The sequence below is a fragment of the Fulvia fulva genome, chromosome 4, assembly GCF_020509005.1.
Source record: "Fulvia fulva chromosome 4, complete sequence".
Lineage (NCBI taxonomy): Eukaryota > Fungi > Ascomycota > Dothideomycetes > Mycosphaerellales > Mycosphaerellaceae > Fulvia > Fulvia fulva.
Genome location: NC_063015.1, coordinates 1,118,898 through 1,136,725, shown reverse-complemented (window position 1 = coordinate 1,136,725; position 17,828 = coordinate 1,118,898). Strand labels below are relative to the sequence as shown.

Below are 17,828 nucleotides of genomic sequence, written 5' to 3'. Positions count from 1 at the left end.
TTGAGGAAGAGAGCTTGAAAGCAGCGTGGACGGCGGCAGCAGGACCTAGAGGTAGGGCTCAGTCGCCGTCAGCGCATATACGAAGAGCAAAACGTCGGTCTGGGTCCATCTGCAATGCAGAACGTGCAAGCGTAAAGACGACAAAGAAGAGATGATACAAACAGAATTCCTAGCCTTCCATGATTCGGTCCTCCACCAGGCCTCATTCCAACACACAGCAAGCAGCGTGATCCGGTCCCAGGAGAGAGTTCCACCTTGAAGAGTTCCACATCATCCAAGTCGACTATGCCGCAGTGCAACATGTGCGGAGTCCAGCGCCAAAGTCCTCCTGATATGCCAAAGCCCTCCACGAGCTGTCCTGTTGTTTTGCTTCAGCGATGCCATCTGGAAGAGGTTAGCGAGGAACGACGAAGGCGAGGGATGAAGAGGGACATACCACAAAAGTCTTGCCCACGAGCCAACAGCCAGTGTCCTCCGCCAGATACCATGAGTGGTCGTAATGTCAGCTATGTCCATAGCATATCCCAGAGGATGCACAGCATTGGTGAAAGTCGAGTGGGGATGGATACACTTGGCACACGGCGCACGAGAGTCTACCAAGGTAGTCATCAAGTGCAGCCGGCCGTATCTGGGCAGGATGGATGAGTGGAAGGTGATTGGCACGCGGCATCGCAAGAGACCTTCGGAGTAGTCGATCAAGCCCTGCCGGCCGTGGAGGGGAGGGGTGGAAGGAAGGGGCACAAGAGGCAGGCACACGGCATCGCAAGGGTCTACCAAGGTAGTCACCAAGTCCTGCCGGCCATCTGGGAAGGAGGCCATGGGGCAACGATAGACCATTTGGCACGCAGCTTTGCGAGAGACGTCCAAGGACATCATCAAGCATTACTGGCCATGGTGGAACAACAATCAAGACTGAAGGGGAAGGACAATGAGCTCACGGCACGGCATAAGACCACCAAGGTAGTCTACAGCTCGCGTGCCGGCTTGGAGATGGTGCGGAAGTGAAAGCGGCGAACGGTGATGAGGAGGAGGGATGGAAGCCCAATACCGGGCGGCCACGAAGAGCTCACGCCGTGCTGAAAGCCAAAGGTTTCCGGTCGGCCTCGAGACCAATGGTGAGCCGTGTCGATGTCAGACAGCGCGAGGAACTTCTTTCCCTGGTTGTCATGCCGCTCATGTCCGGCAAGGAACTTCTTTCCTTTACTGCAGGTCGAGCAGCGCGGTCGTCCTTTCCCTCGTCCGCCGCACGTCGTGGTGTACGGAACCGATTCGAGGAGGAACTTCTTTCCTCTGCCTCGCGACAAGGCAGCCCGCAGTGCAGAGGGTACCGATCAGGTGGCGACGAGCGTCGAAAGCCGTTGAAGGTGCACCCATACAACGACACAGCTGTCAAGTTGCTGATGGTGTTCTCCAAGCTCAATCGACAGCGACGGCGAACAGCAGTCGGCCTTGGTGCGATTCTGGCCCAGACCGCTCAGCGAGTCCTGGCAGTTTGTCGATCATGAGCCGTGTGCTGCTGAGGAGAGTGTTCAGCTTGTCGTGATGTGGCCGGATCGTTTGTAGCCATGAGTCTGAGTCGATGAAGTTGCCAGCGGCGAAGAAATTGAGTATTGTCCCACCACCACCCAGCATGTACCCCTTGGGCAGTACAGAGGCCGCTCAACAGTTCCAGCAATGCCAACAAGTTCCCGACCAAGTAAGAGCCTACAGTTCCCGACAGCAAGATGAAAGTAGGGGATGGAGAAATCAACAAGGGGTGTTCAAGGAAAGGGTCATCGTCCGAGCACACGACGGCATCGGCAAAAAGTCCGGCTTGGGGAAGGAAGCTCTTCGAGAAGGCAAAGACAGATGAGTGCAGTTGTTGAATGGCACCCGTACGAAAAGCTCACGGCAAGTGTGCCGGCTGTGGAAAGAGGATTGCGGCGGGAGGGTCGGAGGGTGGCAGCTCACGCTCAGGATCAGAAGGGACTTCCAAGGAAAGTCAAGCCTCAGTCACACAAGCGGCCGTGGTGAATGTGCGGTGCTGATGGCAGAGATGGAGGGGGAGGCCGGGAATGAGACATCCGGCATCTTTCCAGAGGACTTCCGTGGATGTCACACTCTGATGACTGTTGGAAGAAATGATCGCAACGGAGACAGGAAAGAAACACCGGCCGGAAAGGCTCGCAGCTCGAAGGAACGCAAGATGTCGACAAGAGAAACGCCGTCCTTGGTGTATGGCCGACTCCACGGAATACGGAAGAGAGGACACAATCAGACGCACCGTCTGGGTCCAGAGCACAGCAAGTATGAGCTGCGAACCGAACCCACTTCACGCCGCGGGCAACTCAAACGGCGACGACGATGTCGAGCCGAACTGAGTAAGAAAGTACCAACGGAGTCTATACCAGCCCAATCCACCACAGACCAAGAGACATCTCGAAGATGTGCATCAAGAAGTGGTTTCATGAGCCAAACACCCTCAGGCCAGCCAAAGTCCTGATCCACCAAGTACCAAGAGACATCCAAGGATGTGCTTCAAGAGTGGTTTCACGAGCCGAAGGGGTCCCTCAAATCCCCACCAAGAACCCAATCCACCGAGGACAACGAGGCTGAACATTGTCGCTCTCGTGTCACCACCAGCCAGCACACCCGGAGATGTACGGTGATGCGGCTTCATGAGTTGGCGATAGGCCAGCAAGCGGAGTCGAACCGCCAACGATGTCTTATGGGCGAGCATCATACCCAGCCTGCAAGCTCGAAGAGAAAGCAGGACTTGGCTCCGTCAGCATTGAGGCCCGTAGGTGTTCTACCACCCCAACTGGCCCCAGACCGTTCCGGGCAGTGCCAACAAAGTCGTGAAGTTTGTGCGGCGAGCAGTTCAGAGCGAGTCATGAACCTACGACTGCAGACATTGCATCGATGAAGATGGTGGACTTTCGTCTCAATGTTGCAGCCGCAATGCTCAGCCAGGTCGTAAGCAAGGTCGTGTTGCTCAAGGTCGTTGATGCCATGCTGCTAAAGGTCGATGCGGTCGTGTTGCTGAAGGTCGATGAGGTCGTGCTGCTGGTGCGGTGGTGTTGTTGCTGGCAGACGTTGAGGCCGGAAAGTCGAAGACGAGGACATCACCGACCGGCCTTAAGGCTCGCGGTCAAGGCTGAGGGAAGGGGACGGCGATGCCAACCGAGACTGCCCGAAGGTAGATCGTGGTCTGGTATAGGCATGTCAGCCGGGGGGTGAGAGACAGTACGAGAAGACGTCGCAAGCTGAGACGACCAAGGTAGTCAATCAGTTGCAGCTATGGCCGAGAGACTGCCATGAGCAGTCATCAAGGTTGAGCAGTGGGACTTACGGCTCGCCAGTGGAGGTACTGGGCCCGCCCAAACGTCGAGAAGAGAAAAGCCAGACAGTGTGCTTGGAGGGAGGGAGGGAGGTAGGGAGGATGTTGCAAGCTGAGACGACCAAGGTAGTCAATCAGACCTGCCGACCATCACCTAGAGACTACCAAGAGTAGTCATCACGGCTAAGAAGTGGGACTTACAAGCACACCAGTAGCAATTGCCACTGGGCCCGCCCAAACATCGAGATAAGGTGTGTGCATGGGAAGCTTGGGTGTGGAGAGCAGGGGAGATACGAAAAGTCATCGCCGCAAGAGACTACCAAGAGTAGTCATCAAGACGACGGCATCGCAGATGAGCGCTGCGGAACTGGGAATTACGGCTCACAGCAATATGGAAACATGCTGGCCCACCCCCTCGCCCACGACATCTCACCGCCACCAGAATCTACCAAGGCAGTCTTCGTGGTGACGGCATGATGTCGGTGGGGTATCCGCTCGAGACAGCGCCGTCTCTTGCTGCTCCGTTGTCCATCATCGTTGTCCGTGGCCAAGAAGAGGTGTCATCGTCGCCTCTGATTGGGATATCCTGACCTGAAGCGGGGATATGCTCGTCACGTGAGACCTGTACCATACCTTTGGCAACATGTCGACCATGATGTTGTGGTATTCTGATCTGCCCATCTCTTGTCCGAGGCCTTTGAGAGGTCTTTCAAGCTCGAGGCGAGGGTATCCCATTGTCTCGAAGTCTTGCCAGCCTCGCTTCTCGAGACCGCTTTGTCGTATGCCCAAGTCCGCACCTCCATGAGCATGGCGACGATGATGTGGTCTGGAGATGCTGCAATAGCAGGTGGAGGCTTGATATCGGTGTAATTGTTCGTACACGTGCAGTCGCGGTGCCATTGGTGTCGTCGTGGGCGTGGTATGGTCGGTCGTGCCTTCGCCGGATCCGGTCGTTTGGCGGCGGCGGCTGCTGGACGGTATCGGCGAGGGTGGTGGCAGGTATCATGGACCTAGACGCATCTTGTCAGTGGGATGAAGCCTCTCGTAAGGTGTTGTGGGTGTCGTACTGTCCCTACACCTCACTGTCGCTGGCGCAGGCCGGTGATATGGTGAGCTCGGTCGCTGGTCTCGGCCATGTCACTCGACGGCGGCTGTGTACGAGCGCATGTCCTTCACACAGAAGCTTCTCATAAGTATGATGATACTGTTGAGAAGCTTCTGTGAAGGTGTGAGATGCTGTTGTCGTCGTTGTGAGTAGGTGTGGTGCGATATGGCAGCTCACGCTGCGCTGGCTGGCGGAGGTGCCTTTGGCCTCACCTGCTCGTTAATACCCACACACGAGCATACCGCTCAAGATACACACCAAAGTAGCTCATGAGGTTGCTCTGCAAGCGCGAGATGTTGTTGTAGTCATATGTGGAAGGTGTGGTTGTGTAGGGAGGAAAGTGTGGTGAGGGTGGCAGCTGAGGGAGTCGGAAGCCGCTGCCTCGATCGGCTGTCGCTCCTCCGCCCCGGGCTCAAATTGGACGTATAATGGCGGAAAATGACCGCAAGAGCATGCAGATACTGCTCCGCGAGTGTATGAGCGGCGGCGTGTCCATGTTGTGTTGGTGTTGGTGATGTGTGAGGCTGTGAGGAAGGTGGTGTTGGTCAGAAAGTCTGGCAAGCTCAAGCGGCGTCTGAGAACCTCCGCCAAGCAGCTCGCGACTGCCCTCCGGCCTCGCCACGATCCACACAGGCGCACGACATGCCTACAACACGGCGGGGGAGGCTCACAGAGGTCAGGATAGGTAGCGCCTATATGGTACATGCGATTGGGACGGTCAGATATGGCTGTATAGCCCTGTAAGGCAAGACAATAGCAGATGAATGAGTCTGCGGCCGTCTCTCAGTGCAACGGCAACGCTCTGGGCAGGAACGCCACCGATGATACTCCTCAACCCAGCGCATACTCGAGCGCGCAAGAAATAGAGCATCCACATCCTCATCGAGCAACAGCGCAAGCGTCAGAGACACAGTAGCTATATCAGGTAGGCGTGAATGGAGGAGAGCTAATGCCAGAGCCACTGTTGCAGTCGCCACTGTGTCGTAGAGCCAGACGAAGAATCTTCCGCATATCCTTCCCCGAGCGTCGACATGTCATGCCAGAGCCTATCAGCCTCAACACATCTTCTATAACCGAAGCGATTTGCTGCTCGCAGCGCAACACCGCCATACGAAGGGCGAGCGCAGTCCATTCACCAACGAGGTGGCTCCGGAGCATTCAGTTCCACGGCGGCAACGACATGAGCTGCCACGGCAGCAGGCTTCGGGCGCCCACAGCAACCTCCTACAAGCATCATCGAGGCCTTGATCACGATATCAAGAAGCCCAAACTCGACAAACACCCTGATAGCCTCTCCTCCATCTACGAAGAGACGACAGGAGTGCGCAGAGCCACGGCCTCCAAGCCTTCACAAATGGCAGGCTGCGCCGCATGACAACCTCAGGACGAGGGCGAGACGCATAGCGGCGGCAACATCACGGCGGGTCACAGAATCAGCGACTACAACATTCTCTCTTCGCCACCGAGATGGCCAAGCCCCAGTACCAGTCGAAGAGCCCAGCCATAGCATCTTTGGAGATGCTGGACGCATGCGAATAGACGGCCACGCCACCAAGAAGCCTGTCGACATCAACAGACAGCACACTTTTGAGATGGTACAGATGGTAGAGATGGTAGAGATGACACGACATTCGCGTTCCACGCGTTGCCATGGAGGTCAACCGAATGGAGGATATCTCCGCAAGGACTTCCGCATACCACGCAGCTTCAATCTCCACGGCACCACCACGATAAGCGACGCAAGGGATAATGAAGGTCACATCTCGAATTGGACGTAACAAAGGAGCCGAGGATCCTGTGGAGGAAGGACACCAGAAAAAGAGTCCAAGTCTGTAAGAGACGCTTTTCGAGGGAAGGGTATCATCACTGCGATAACCTCTGAACCATGCGCCCGACAGAGCACAAGAGCGATCTGCATCAGCAAGGCTGTTTGCCACTGTGAGGACCAAGAGAGGCGCTCAACATGACGCTTTACGACGAGGTCAAGGATTGAAGAAGAAGCTTGCAAGAGCAGTGTGGACGATCAGCGGACTCTACGATGCTGGGAGGTGAAGGCAAGGCCCCGAATATCTCACCACTCCGAGCGCAGGATAATAGAAGTTGGCCGCGGAGTCGGGAGATATCAGATGAGACAGCGTATATGGCATGACCATTGAATGGCTCTCATGTCACAGAAAGACCGCAAGACTGGGATACTGACACCAGATCACATTCAACCAGATCACCAGACATTGATTCCCTCACAGAGCGACGTATGGCCTTGCACTCGCTCCGAGAGCAAGAGCACCGCCGACTACGAAGACTGAAGATCGCCTTCACTACCGAGTCAGTGTCCTTGAGTGTGACAGCGGCGTAGAAAGAGGACGAACAGCACACGAATCATTTGGTGTTGCAAGAGCTTCGGGTGTGTGGAAGAAAGATATCTGACAATGTGCCTTAGGAAAGAAGCGACGAATGTACGAGCCAGCAGCCACAATTTACGAGAAGAGATCAAAGACCTGCGTAGTTTGCACGTCTAGCACAGATTGCGGAACCCACGACAGCTCCGAAAGTCTTTCGTAAGGCCACAGTCACAGGACTCCCATCTCCACCAATCTCCAGCGATCTCCGACTCTGTATCAGTCGCGAGAGCCACAGCGCCAGGGCACGCAGTGAAGTCCTAAGACAAGAAGTTGGAGGTTTGAAGGCGAATGTGGAGCGGCAGAAGCACAGTAGGTGTGAGAGGGATCGTGTCGCTGCAACATACTTCGCCACACGAAGTAGTACCTCTGAGTTTGGAGACATAGCAGGTTACTCTGGAACGAAGGAGATGAAGAGAATCAGAGCAGTGACCTAGACTCGTGGCGCAAGCGCTCACATACCAAAAGAGTTGAGCATGGCTCTTCAGACACCTCCGCGTTTCCCACGATATCCCAAGTGGGTAGTGCACTTGATGAAGGGAAGCAAGAGACTGTGCAGCTCGCACCTCAGACAGCAAAGGTACCGGGTACGCTTAATGGTCGAGACTTGGAGAGAGCCCTACGCCTTGAAGACGGCCGTCTTTGCAGGAAGATCAACGAGGCGAGAGGGAAAGAGTATGCATACAAAAGCTCATTAAGACACGATGTACGAGGATTGCCACTATGCACCGACTACACTGCCGAGAGCCGTTCGATGTTGGCTTCGAAGGACAGGGTGGGAACGCGGACAGCAAAGCAGCTACCCAGATGTGCTCCACAGGAAGAGACAGTCATCTCCAGATACTACGACACGACGCATGGAACGACACAAGAAGAGCAAAGTGTGCCATAAGACTACGGAAAACAGAGCACTCAGGCAGAGAGAGATCCGCTGTAAGCGATGCAGAAGAAAGAGGTCGTCTTGAAGCAGGTTCTCGAGCAACCCATGGCAAGGCAATATGATATGGATGATCTGTGTCCGATGGAGAGGAAGTTATAACGCAGCTCGGGAGAGTACACGGGCAGCCCATGAGACATGAACCTCAGGCAATGTGGATCCATGGTTTACTTATCTCTTTCCAGGCGGAACGCAACGGACACCACAGTTCTGGACGACTGTCGGAGGGGAACAATCACAGCCGTCTCATCTCTCCCAGTCTCCTTCGATCGACTCAGTGTAGCTGCTGTCAATCAACTGCCGAAACCGTCAGAATTTACGACAACGCTGTTGTTCTTCTTGACTGCGAGCTCCGAGAAAAAGTGGAAGATGCAAGCCCTGCTAATACCTAGCTTGAACAAGCATGCTCACAGGGTCGAAGAGTACTTCTGGACAGCAAACCTGCAAAGAGAGGAGGGAGAACACTAAATCGCAAATACAAAGCTCTTGCAGCGACTACCAGCATTGCAGACTTGCAAAGCCATGCTCCTTCGGGGCAAGAGCTCCAAACGAAATACGAGAGTCTTGTATGCTGACTTCATGGTGGTGAGGATCACAGGGCATGAAAAGGCATCCCTTGGCCGGCATCTTAAGGCTCGGGGCAGTCGTGCTTCCAGTCGCACAGAAGAGGCAGACTACTGTGCTCAACGTGGTACAAGAAGCTATGGGAAGACATCTCCGGAGCGTCATCGCTGACTTTGTCGAAGGAGACTATGTCTCGATCATCTTACAATGGACACCAGCCAGATATTCAGTTTGTCAGAAAACCTGATAGCAAAGCCTCAAGTGCCTGAGGAGAATTGTACTCTGCTTGACAAGACCTGAATCGCTGCCACTTGGGATACCATATGTGTTGATCAAATGATCAATGGCAATGGACCCAACCCTCGCCTACCCTTCGACATGTACGCAATGTTGAGGCGTCGTCGAACACAAGTACGTCTGGAGACAGTCTCTCCAGTCGAAGGTCTAGTCGCTCGCACGACATCGATCTCAAGAGCATGACCCGACGCTATGATTGCGCCGAGAGCGACCATCTCCCGACATCTGTCCAGTACGGAATGCAACATGATAACTCTACTGCAATTCTCCCAACAAGTCCTCAAGTCGAGGCTCAGAGAAACGTGCATCGACATCAAACCTCGTAGTTGTCATCAAGATCTCCTTCCCACCACCTTACCTTACACCCTCCGCCAAGACAACACCTCATCACTCCAACCAAACTCAACCTCTCACGCCCCCACCTGTCTCACCTCTATCTCGGATCTCCATACCGTAGCGCACGCCAGGTCACGCCAAACCACACCGAAGTGTCCCTAGCTGTGGAGAAGATATGGAGAAGTGAAAAATAAATGTCGTCAACTCTTGACGCCTCGCGGCTATCCTCGGCCCTCCTACACCGGAACGCCAAGCCATATCTGGTCTGCGAACGCGAGGCTGACCGTCTCTCGGAACGCTGGCGGCTTTCGGGGATATGCAGAGAAGTATTGTACCTGCATTAGTGTCAGATCTACGGCACTTCTGGAAAGTGTCGCCGTGGGTAAGGCTAATTCTAAGCCGACTTCAGGTGGTGAGAGCCGAAAGCTTGGAGGCGCTGATTGTGGGACTTCAGGTATACGAGATATCGCATTGCGACTCATGGAAATTGTAGTGGAGACTTGCAAATGACTTCATGATAGTTCTGTCATTTCGTGATGATGCTGATGCTAAACTTCCCACAACTCCTCGCTTGCTAAAACAAATTCCTCCCATGCTATGCAAAAGTCCGCTGAGGTGTCCAACTCTACCGATACATAGTCGTAGCCGTCTGGCTCCCAGTACGAGATCTCATCCTTGATCTGTAAATGCTTCGTGTCGCTCGCTCGCTCGCTCAAATCATATTGCTGGTCGGCTTACGAAAGTCCGACGCCAGCCTTGAATCGTCTCGTCAACTCGCTCTGCATAGCAAGTCGTGTGTCGTTAGTCCGACCCGCGGCATCCTTGTTCTCAGCCGCTCGTCGAATGAGGTAGTTCAGGCACTCCTTCATGGTGCCCCAGTTGCAGTACTTGTAGACCTTCTCCTGCACAGCGTTGGTCTTGCCCTCGTTGGCCTTGGCGTTGGCGACCAGAGTTGCGGAGACCTCGTCGGCCATGCCTTGTAGCTGCACGTAGACGAGTGGGGTCAGGTCCTCGCCGCGAGTCGCCTGAGCCTGACGCCATGCTTGTGCCTTCTGCACGGTTGCGGCGTTGTGGGAAGCGACCACGAGCTCGACGTCTGGGAATGCGGTGTCTTTGCCGGACGGTCGCAAAAGGTCGTTGTACTGTCTGTGTACCATAGCGGAGGTCACAGTGTCGTATGCGTGGTGGGTCGCGTCGATGGTTGGCCAGATCAGATCCCGCTTCTCCGAGTGCATGTAAGCCCCACGCACGAGCTTGACGCCAAGGGTGAAGTTCTCAGCCTTGGCCATCTCCATGTGGCGTGCGAGATGGTCGGTGTTCTGCTTGAGGTAGGCCTGGTATGTGCTGAAGACGACGGCCTTGCCCTTCGTGTTGTACTCGCGCATGAGATCGAGGGACCACTTGTGGAAGCCGTTCAGGGTCCAGGTCTCCTCGGCGGCAGGAAGAAGTGCGACGTCCTTGGCCAATGCTGCCTGAGTGACAGTGTGCATCGCCTCAGCCATCTCCTTCGATGGCTCCTCCTCGTTCTTCATCCGTCGCATTGCGGCCGGACCCAAGCCCGACCACTTGAAGGCAAAGTACGAACCGGGAGCAGTGATGTCGACAGTGTCCAGCATTGCTTGTCGCCACTTTGCGATGTCCGCCGCCTCGTCGCTCTTGGCATCTGCGAGGACTTCTAGAGCATACTCGAGGATGACACCACCGTATCCTTGCTGCTGCACGGCTGCCACATTTCGAGTGATCTCTTCCTTGTTGCTTCCAATGCAGAACTGCTTGTAGAATGTCTCCATCAAGATTGCCCGCATGAGTGGATTCTTCTCGACATCAAGCACGGGATTCTTCGAGTTGAGCATTGCTTGCAACATCTTGGTCGAAGCGCCCATCAAGGCTGGGTTCGAGGAGATCGAGGTGATCAGCCATGTTCGGAGTACTTGGTTGAGCGGGAGGTTGCCGAGTGGTGCGACGGTGGTGATTGAAGGAGCCGATGCCTCAGTCGCAGTAGTCGTGACCGGAGAGGGGGTGGCGATCGGAAGTGTGGCGGCATTTCCATGGTGCGAAGTTGAGTGCAGACGCCTGCGAGGAGAGTGGTGTGTGTGCTGTCTTCGCTTTGAAGGCAAGCTGGACTGTGTGCGGCATACCAGTTGTGTGCTCTTCGCTGGTGCGGTGCACCTCTCGAGTCGCAGAACTCGAGCAGACATGGTGGCTACTGGGTGTGTGTTGATCGTGCTGTTGGTCAGGAATGCGGATTCTCGCCTTTGACAATAGCAACAACAAAGAGAGGTGTATTGGTGGTGGTGGTGGTGGTGATGATGTTGTGGGATGTGCGACAGATACTTGAGCCTTTCGGGTCATATGCCTTCCTACGAGCGTGCTGTGCGCCTTCTTATTGTGATGCTGCTGACAAGCAAGATCGCGAGCAGAGCGCTTATTCTCGGATCTCTTTTCAGGCTGCACAGACGCGCCGGATTGCCTCCGAAGCACGTGCCTGTGGGGTGTGTCAGACCAAGATCGGCCGCCAAGAAAGGACAAGCGGAAACTTTGAGCAAAAGCCGACTTCACGCGTCTTCTTTCACGTCAACGTGAGCTTCTATTGTCCATCACCAAACTTCACTCCATTGACTGACGCAGTGAATGCGTGCCCAACTTGTGCTTTAGTGACTGGAGGCTGCCTCGGAAGAATCTTGTTCCACTGCCGACAACTCTGATGGTTAGGAATGTCTCGGTACTCCGGAGATCATGCTCCCGGCGAAAGAAAATGAGGCGATATGTACTCCAAAGTCGGGAACCACTTCGTCCATTTATGGAAAGCCTCCAGGTCGAGATGCCTTCCAGGTAGTGTAGATTTCCATCTCTGCCAGTGTCGAAGGTCTTGGACGCGATATGGGCACTACCATAGCCCCGGGATAGTGCATGATCTACGCGGGTATCAAGCAACTACTGGTAGATGAACCCAATCGCTTGGCATGACGAGTAGAATCTTCGATAGCATACTGAGCCCATAGTATGGTATCAAGTACTGGGTAAGCGCTCCAAGGTTCAATCCGATCTTTAAAAGCCGGACGACACCGGGATCGCAAGACCACTACCCAAGAAGTGTGCTCGCCTGGACCGGCGAGCAGCATAGTCAAACGCATAGAGAGACCATATGGATGGCATTATGGGCTCTGGAAGCGCTACTGGGTTGGTTCCCACCTTCACATGCCGGGCGATAAACTCAGCGATCGCGAGGGTACTGTTGCAAAGACAACGCTTGCCTGGAACAGCGAGCCGCATTGTCACTACCACAGAAACGACTCGGAGATACTGTTGAGCGCTTCGTAAGCGTCACCGGCACCATATCAGGCGGTTCTTAGGCCACTATTGGACCAAAGAGCCGGCTTGAAACGGCGAGAGGTATTGTTAGTACCGCAGAAGCAGCTTTAGCACGGTATTGCAAGCTTCGGAACCGTTCATTCGCGAGGCTACTACCCGACGGGCATGCCAGCTTGGAAAAGCTGGAAGCGTGGTCGAGATCATGGAAGCTGACCTGGACCAGGGTTGGACAAAGATAAAGCGTTTCTGGCAGCGCCGCATATCAATATCACAGGCCACTACCCGACAATTACGCTTCCCTCAACTGGCTAGAAGCACGGTGAACACCACAGTCGTACGTTTCGGTCGTGTGCAAGGCCCCTCGGGGGCGGTCCTGGTATCGAAGCACTGTAAGACTATCCTGGGACTAGAATCAATCTGACTGCTGACCGCCCATCTCTTCGATTGTTGCTCCTCCATTTTTCTTTCGTCGACCTCTGGATCGTGGCCCATCTTCTTGATGAGGATGGCGGTTTGTGGGATCTGATTGCATCAAACGCGGCGATTGGGCCCCAGCGGCAGCTTGTGGCCTGTATTGGGCGCCTCGGGAGCTCTACTGGCACGGAAGAACTGCAAGGTCATTGTCCGTGAAATACGCCTGGTTCGGTCGCCTGCAGGCTTCGTCAGTACCACAGTAATGTCTCGACCAGTACCAGGCTCTCGGGAACCGATGGGACGGCAAGACCATACACAGCGGAATATGCCTGTTTCGACCCGCTGAAGGCTCAATGAGTGTCGTAGAGGTAGCTTTGTAACAGTGTTCAGTACTTCAGAGACGATGCTCGCACTGGGTGAATCGCAAGGCCATTCCTTAGCAAGTACGCCTGCTTCAACCGGCCAGAAGTATAGTCAGTACTGCAGCTATGCCTCTTGACTGGTGTTGAGCGCTTCGGCCGCGACGTTTCCATCCAAACCTCAGGACACTGTCCAGCACCGATTCGTGCTTTGACCGGCTGGAAGCTCAGCCAATACTCCAGCAGTGGTTCCATCCCAGTATTGCAGATTCAGGAAGCGGTGCTTACAAGACCACCGTTCAATGAAGTTGCTTGCCTTGAACGGCAGGATGTATGGCCAGTACCGCAGCGATGGCTTGATGCCAGTATTGGGCGCTTCGGAAGCGGTGGTTGCAAGGCTATTATCCCTAGAAGACGGCACCTTGGATTGGCTGGAGGCATAGTTAGTATCTCAGCAATTGCCTCAACGCAGCATCGGCGGCTTCGGAAGCAGTGGTTGTAAGATCATTGTCTGTCGAGAACGTCAGTCTCGATTGGCTGGAAGCAAAGTCAACGCCTCAGCAATGCTATTCAAGCAGTATCAGGCGCTTCGCGGCTGCACTTACAAGACCAGGCTCTGATGAAGATCTTGGCTTTCAAAGGCTAGAAGCACTGTCAGTAGCTCAGCAATGCCTCTCAAGCATTATCAGCCGCTTCGGAAGCGCTTGCAATACCGATAGCTAAGAAAGGCAGCGGCTGTTTGAATCAGCCGAAAGGTTAGCCAGTACCACAGAGATGGTTTCCAAGCAGTATCGACCGCTTTGGAAGCGCTGGGAGGTAATTGACGTGAAGCAGTATTGGGAATTGAGAAGTAGAACAGAGGCACAACGAACCAGCCGGTCGATGGCAGTATGCAATTCAAGCGCGCGGACGGACGCTCTTCTCCGATCAAAAGAAAGGAGGTTGTCGGGGGAATACCGTTGCTGGCCTAATGGCACAGCCCTTCTTCTCGCCTCGTTATGTTATGTCAATTTTGACGTGAGTTCAGTCAAGTGGGGAGTTTCCTCGCACCACAAGACATCCCTCAACGTCGGACTGGGTATCCCAGCGCCCTCCTCCTCTGCTCCTCCGCGAGACCCACCTGGTTCGCCAGCGTCATGTCCGCAGCCAGCAAGGACTGCTCAGCAGCATCGCGCGGGTAGAAGATGCCGAAGGCGCGCATCAGCCCGTCGAACTTGATCATATTGCCACCGCAATCGGCGGCGACAGCCCCAAAGAACGCGTCCACTGCATCGGCCTTCTCGTGCTCCCAGAACACCGAGTTGCGCTGCGCGTCGCCGCCCGAGAGTCTCTGCAAGGAGGCTGTGAAGCCCACACGGTCTGCCATCAACGCGAGGAAGCGGTCCGTCGCGGCAAGACTGGTGCACCACTCCTTGAAGTCCACTATGAATACACGATTAGCTTTACTCAGGTGAGTATTGAGCAGGTGATAACGTACAGTGGTTGGCTCCGATGAGCACCGACTGCGTGCAGCACTGCGCCTTCATGCTCATGTCGCCAGAGAAGGCCAACATGTGGCTGTCGTTGTGGCCTCGAGCCACGGCCTGGCCTGCGGTCATGTCGTCGGGACGCACGCAAAAGACCCGCTTGGCGAGCTCGACATCGTTGAAGGTGTACCAGAGGGTACTGGTGCCGAGGTCGATCATGGCGGTGGAGTTGGCCACGTCCCAGATGAAGCGTGGGGGCGGTGGTGGTGGTGCTTGAGCAGACATTGTGATGGTGGTGGTGGTGTGCGGTATCGTGAAAGGTAGGCGGAAGCGTCGTGCGATTGTGTGGTATGCTGTACTTTCACTACAATGTCTGTCGCGCAAGGAGCAGAATTGAATTTCCGTTGCTGTGGGCGTCAAATTCGTCGTTGAAGCACCCCTGCAATACCAGAATACTAGCGCGTTTCGCTTACTATTCTCACCTTACGCCGCAGCCTCTCCTAGGTGGGGCATTGAGGGGCAGATAGCGATGATACAACGATACAGGCCTTGTAAAGCGTACAGAACGGTTCAACAGGCCCGCAGATGGGCTCCAGCAGCTCGAGAGCTGATGTTCAGGTCGTCAGAGAATGCATGTTCTACGTGCCGAGCATCGCACTTCAATGCAGTGGCGAGAGCTTTTGAACGTAACTCGAAGCAATTGGTGGTTCTCAGTCACTACAGGTACCTTTGCACGTACAGCGTGCGTTCTATATGCGGATAACTGTCCAAAGATCCACCACGGGGCTGCTAACTCACGCGCAAAAGGCTTGCCGAGAGCCTGAGTGTGCGACTTCCACTCCACTCGTCTCACAGCTCTCAGCTATTGTAGCTCTTTCTGTACGTATCGAGCTTGTACGATGTGTCTGCATTGTTTCAAGCGCTGTCCAGCATCTTGCCTTGGCCTGCTATCTTCCGATAAGAAAGTAGTCATCATCTTTCTTCATTGTGCTTCCTTGCCACCCGCCCATCAAGTCTGCATATAGAGAAGATTCCAAAAAGATGGTGTGGGCCGTGAATTGACAATCTGCTGCGAAATCGATGGCGATGGATGTTTCCTGCCACTTTTCTTGCCAGAGTCGTGGTAGGACAAGGTCTGGATTGTCGAATCGCTGCAGTAGTCGAAGGTGCTCGTCCCTCAGTTGGTTCATCGTCCGTATCTCGGTGCTTATGGTCGTCCGGTCGAAGATAGATCGTGGTAAAGGCGCTGGGCTGTGAGCGTGGGGATCTGCGCCAAGAGTCAGCTGTAAATCCGATCAGGGCACCACTGCACCCTTCTGAGACTGCACTCATCTTGAATAGCGACTTTCTACTGCTGAGAACCTCTGCATGTGAGCGTATATGCCACGTCACTATCGGAGGATGTATCTTCGACCACCCACCAAATAACCCGACTGAGACGGGTTGATGGTTACACTATAGGTGAAGACATCTTGTTCTTGCGGCGCCTTTAGGACGATACAAAGATTGGAACTTTGCTCGCTGTGATGGCCGCGTATGCTGTTGCCTCAAGACTCAGTCGGGACAAATCCACATATGTGATCGCCACATGTCGCGCGGGCGTGATCAAAGGGTATCCGCTTTGCTTCACCATGCTTCCCATGCTATTCGTATTCTGAAGCCAAGAGCTTGCATCCCGTCAGAAATGTCAAATGTCAGCCTCGCGATGCTTCTTGCCCAAGTGATGTTGTTGGCATTTGTGCCCAGACCGCCTCCGAAATGGGCAGCATGATCATCAGGTGTGGAACGGTGGCTTTGTATGGGCCTAGGAAAGTGTATGGTGGGGTGTACTGTCCAGCGTAGGCCTTCGATCTCGATGGAAGCGGGCTGAGGTGTATGCCTGGACAGGTTTTGTTCTTGCGGCGGACATGAAAAGGACGCAGTTATGGCATGCCCGGTCCTTGTATTGGCCGCGTACCAATCTTGGTGTATCGCTCGAGCTCAAAGGATTGTATTCGAGGGGGTGGAGGCCGTGGCAGGTGTCCGGAGATGGAAGTTGATCGGGAAGGCTAGATTTCGGTGGAGGAGGGTGTTTTGCGTAAGAGGTCTCTACTGCTGCAATTGTCAGTCAACGTCATGGTTAGACAGAGTTGGTCTGGTGTACAGTGCTATAGTGGCGTCATGCCTCATCAAATGCTAGATCCATCCATGCTAGTAGATCTTGCGGCCTGAGATGTAGTGTCAGCCTGGTGTTTTCTAGAGTCGTAGGCGGGTAACTCTTACAGGACAGCTCAAGGAGAGAACGACCAGAGGCTGCTGTGAGGTACGGCGCCAAATAGGCGCCACCGGAGAAGGATCTGGGAGCAAACGTCAGTCAATTGCGTGCACGCAGCTGGCGGCGCACTCACGAAAAGCAGGAGCAGAAGCGGAACTATCTTTCTGATATTCATGATGCTCTGAAGATTGTTGGGAGTGCTGCAGAATTGTGTCGAGTGTGATGTTGTTGACGTGGGCATCAATTAGGAAGCTTGAGTCGAGGCGACAGAACTCCGGCTGAGACCGCCGCCTTTCCCTTCCAGCACACCAACCTCTTCGCTCCGACTCACATATCAATCTACCATCTTTTCCGCACATTACGCTTGCTTCGGATTCTTCATTACCATTCAGTCTCATTGGCACCCTGCACCTTCAACTCCTACTTGCGCGCCACAGCATGGACAATGTAGCGGCACTACAACATCCTACTCGGCCGCCAACAAGTCTGGTTGCGCCATGGATCACGGTCATTTCCTCTGACCCTTCAACTTCATACCGTCAAAGTAGCCATTCGTTCCTCGTAATCACCATGGCTTGTAAAGGCGACCCTGCTGCATACTACGCATCGGTCGAGGAAAGACATGGAAGATCAACCGATGACATTACCCCAGGAGGGTCAATCATCAGCGGTCACTGAACAGGCAACGCTCTCCGGATTATTGAGTGGTGCTTATGGGTTCCACCGTACATTTGCTATCAACGTGGTATGAAGATCGTGACCGAAGAGCAGCATGTCTCTGTGTATGTGTTGCCGATAGTCTTTCTGCCTCAACTCCTGTCTATCTCTCATCTCGTTTCCATTCAGCGTGCGATATGTACAGATCTAATCGTGAAGAGCTTGCATTCGCCGAGTGCACGGTGCTTCAAGACATTCTATGCTGTTCCAAGCTACACTGCCCATTGACGACGATCCAAGCAGCACCTTCCAGCCTAAGAAGTGAGGCAGCAACGTACTATTCTTCGCAGGTGAGCCGCAATCTCTCCAGCGTGATTGGTTCCTCAACGCCGCGTTTGCTGACGTGACG

At 54.4% G+C, this 17,828-nt stretch overlaps 4 protein-coding genes across 4 annotated transcripts; all 4 read right to left on the bottom strand.

The window, feature by feature from the left end:
- Window positions 1–1,416: 1,416 nt before the first annotated feature.
- CLAFUR5_04163 (uncharacterized protein) lies at window positions 1,417–1,632 on the bottom strand (the record flags this gene model as incomplete). The annotated part of the gene is made up of 1 exon (XM_047903311.1): window positions 1,417–1,632. One exon carries the CDS (start codon window positions 1,630–1,632, stop codon window positions 1,417–1,419), a length of 216 nt encoding a protein of 71 aa, XP_047761184.1.
- Window positions 1,633–3,764: 2,132 nt separating this feature from the next.
- Window positions 3,765–4,054, bottom strand: CLAFUR5_04162 (uncharacterized protein; the record flags this gene model as incomplete). Its single annotated transcript, XM_047903310.1, is given in 2 exon segments — window positions 3,765–3,941; window positions 3,953–4,054. The coding sequence occupies 2 exon segments, from the start codon at window positions 4,052–4,054 to the stop codon at window positions 3,765–3,767; spliced, it is 279 nt and encodes a 92-aa protein (XP_047761185.1).
- A 5,637-nt stretch (window positions 4,055–9,691) lies between these two features.
- Window positions 9,692–11,155, bottom strand: CLAFUR5_04161 (Proline dehydrogenase 1, mitochondrial; the record flags this gene model as incomplete). The annotated part of the gene is made up of 1 exon (XM_047903309.1): window positions 9,692–11,155. One exon carries the CDS (start codon window positions 11,153–11,155, stop codon window positions 9,692–9,694), a length of 1,464 nt encoding a protein of 487 aa, XP_047761182.1.
- A 2,950-nt stretch (window positions 11,156–14,105) lies between these two features.
- On the bottom strand, window positions 14,106–14,793 carry CLAFUR5_04160 (uncharacterized protein; the record flags this gene model as incomplete). The annotated part of the gene is made up of 2 exons (XM_047903308.1): window positions 14,106–14,464; window positions 14,520–14,793. 2 exons carry the CDS (start codon window positions 14,791–14,793, stop codon window positions 14,106–14,108), a joined length of 633 nt encoding a protein of 210 aa, XP_047761183.1.
- Between the last annotated feature and the right edge of the window lie 3,035 nt (window positions 14,794–17,828).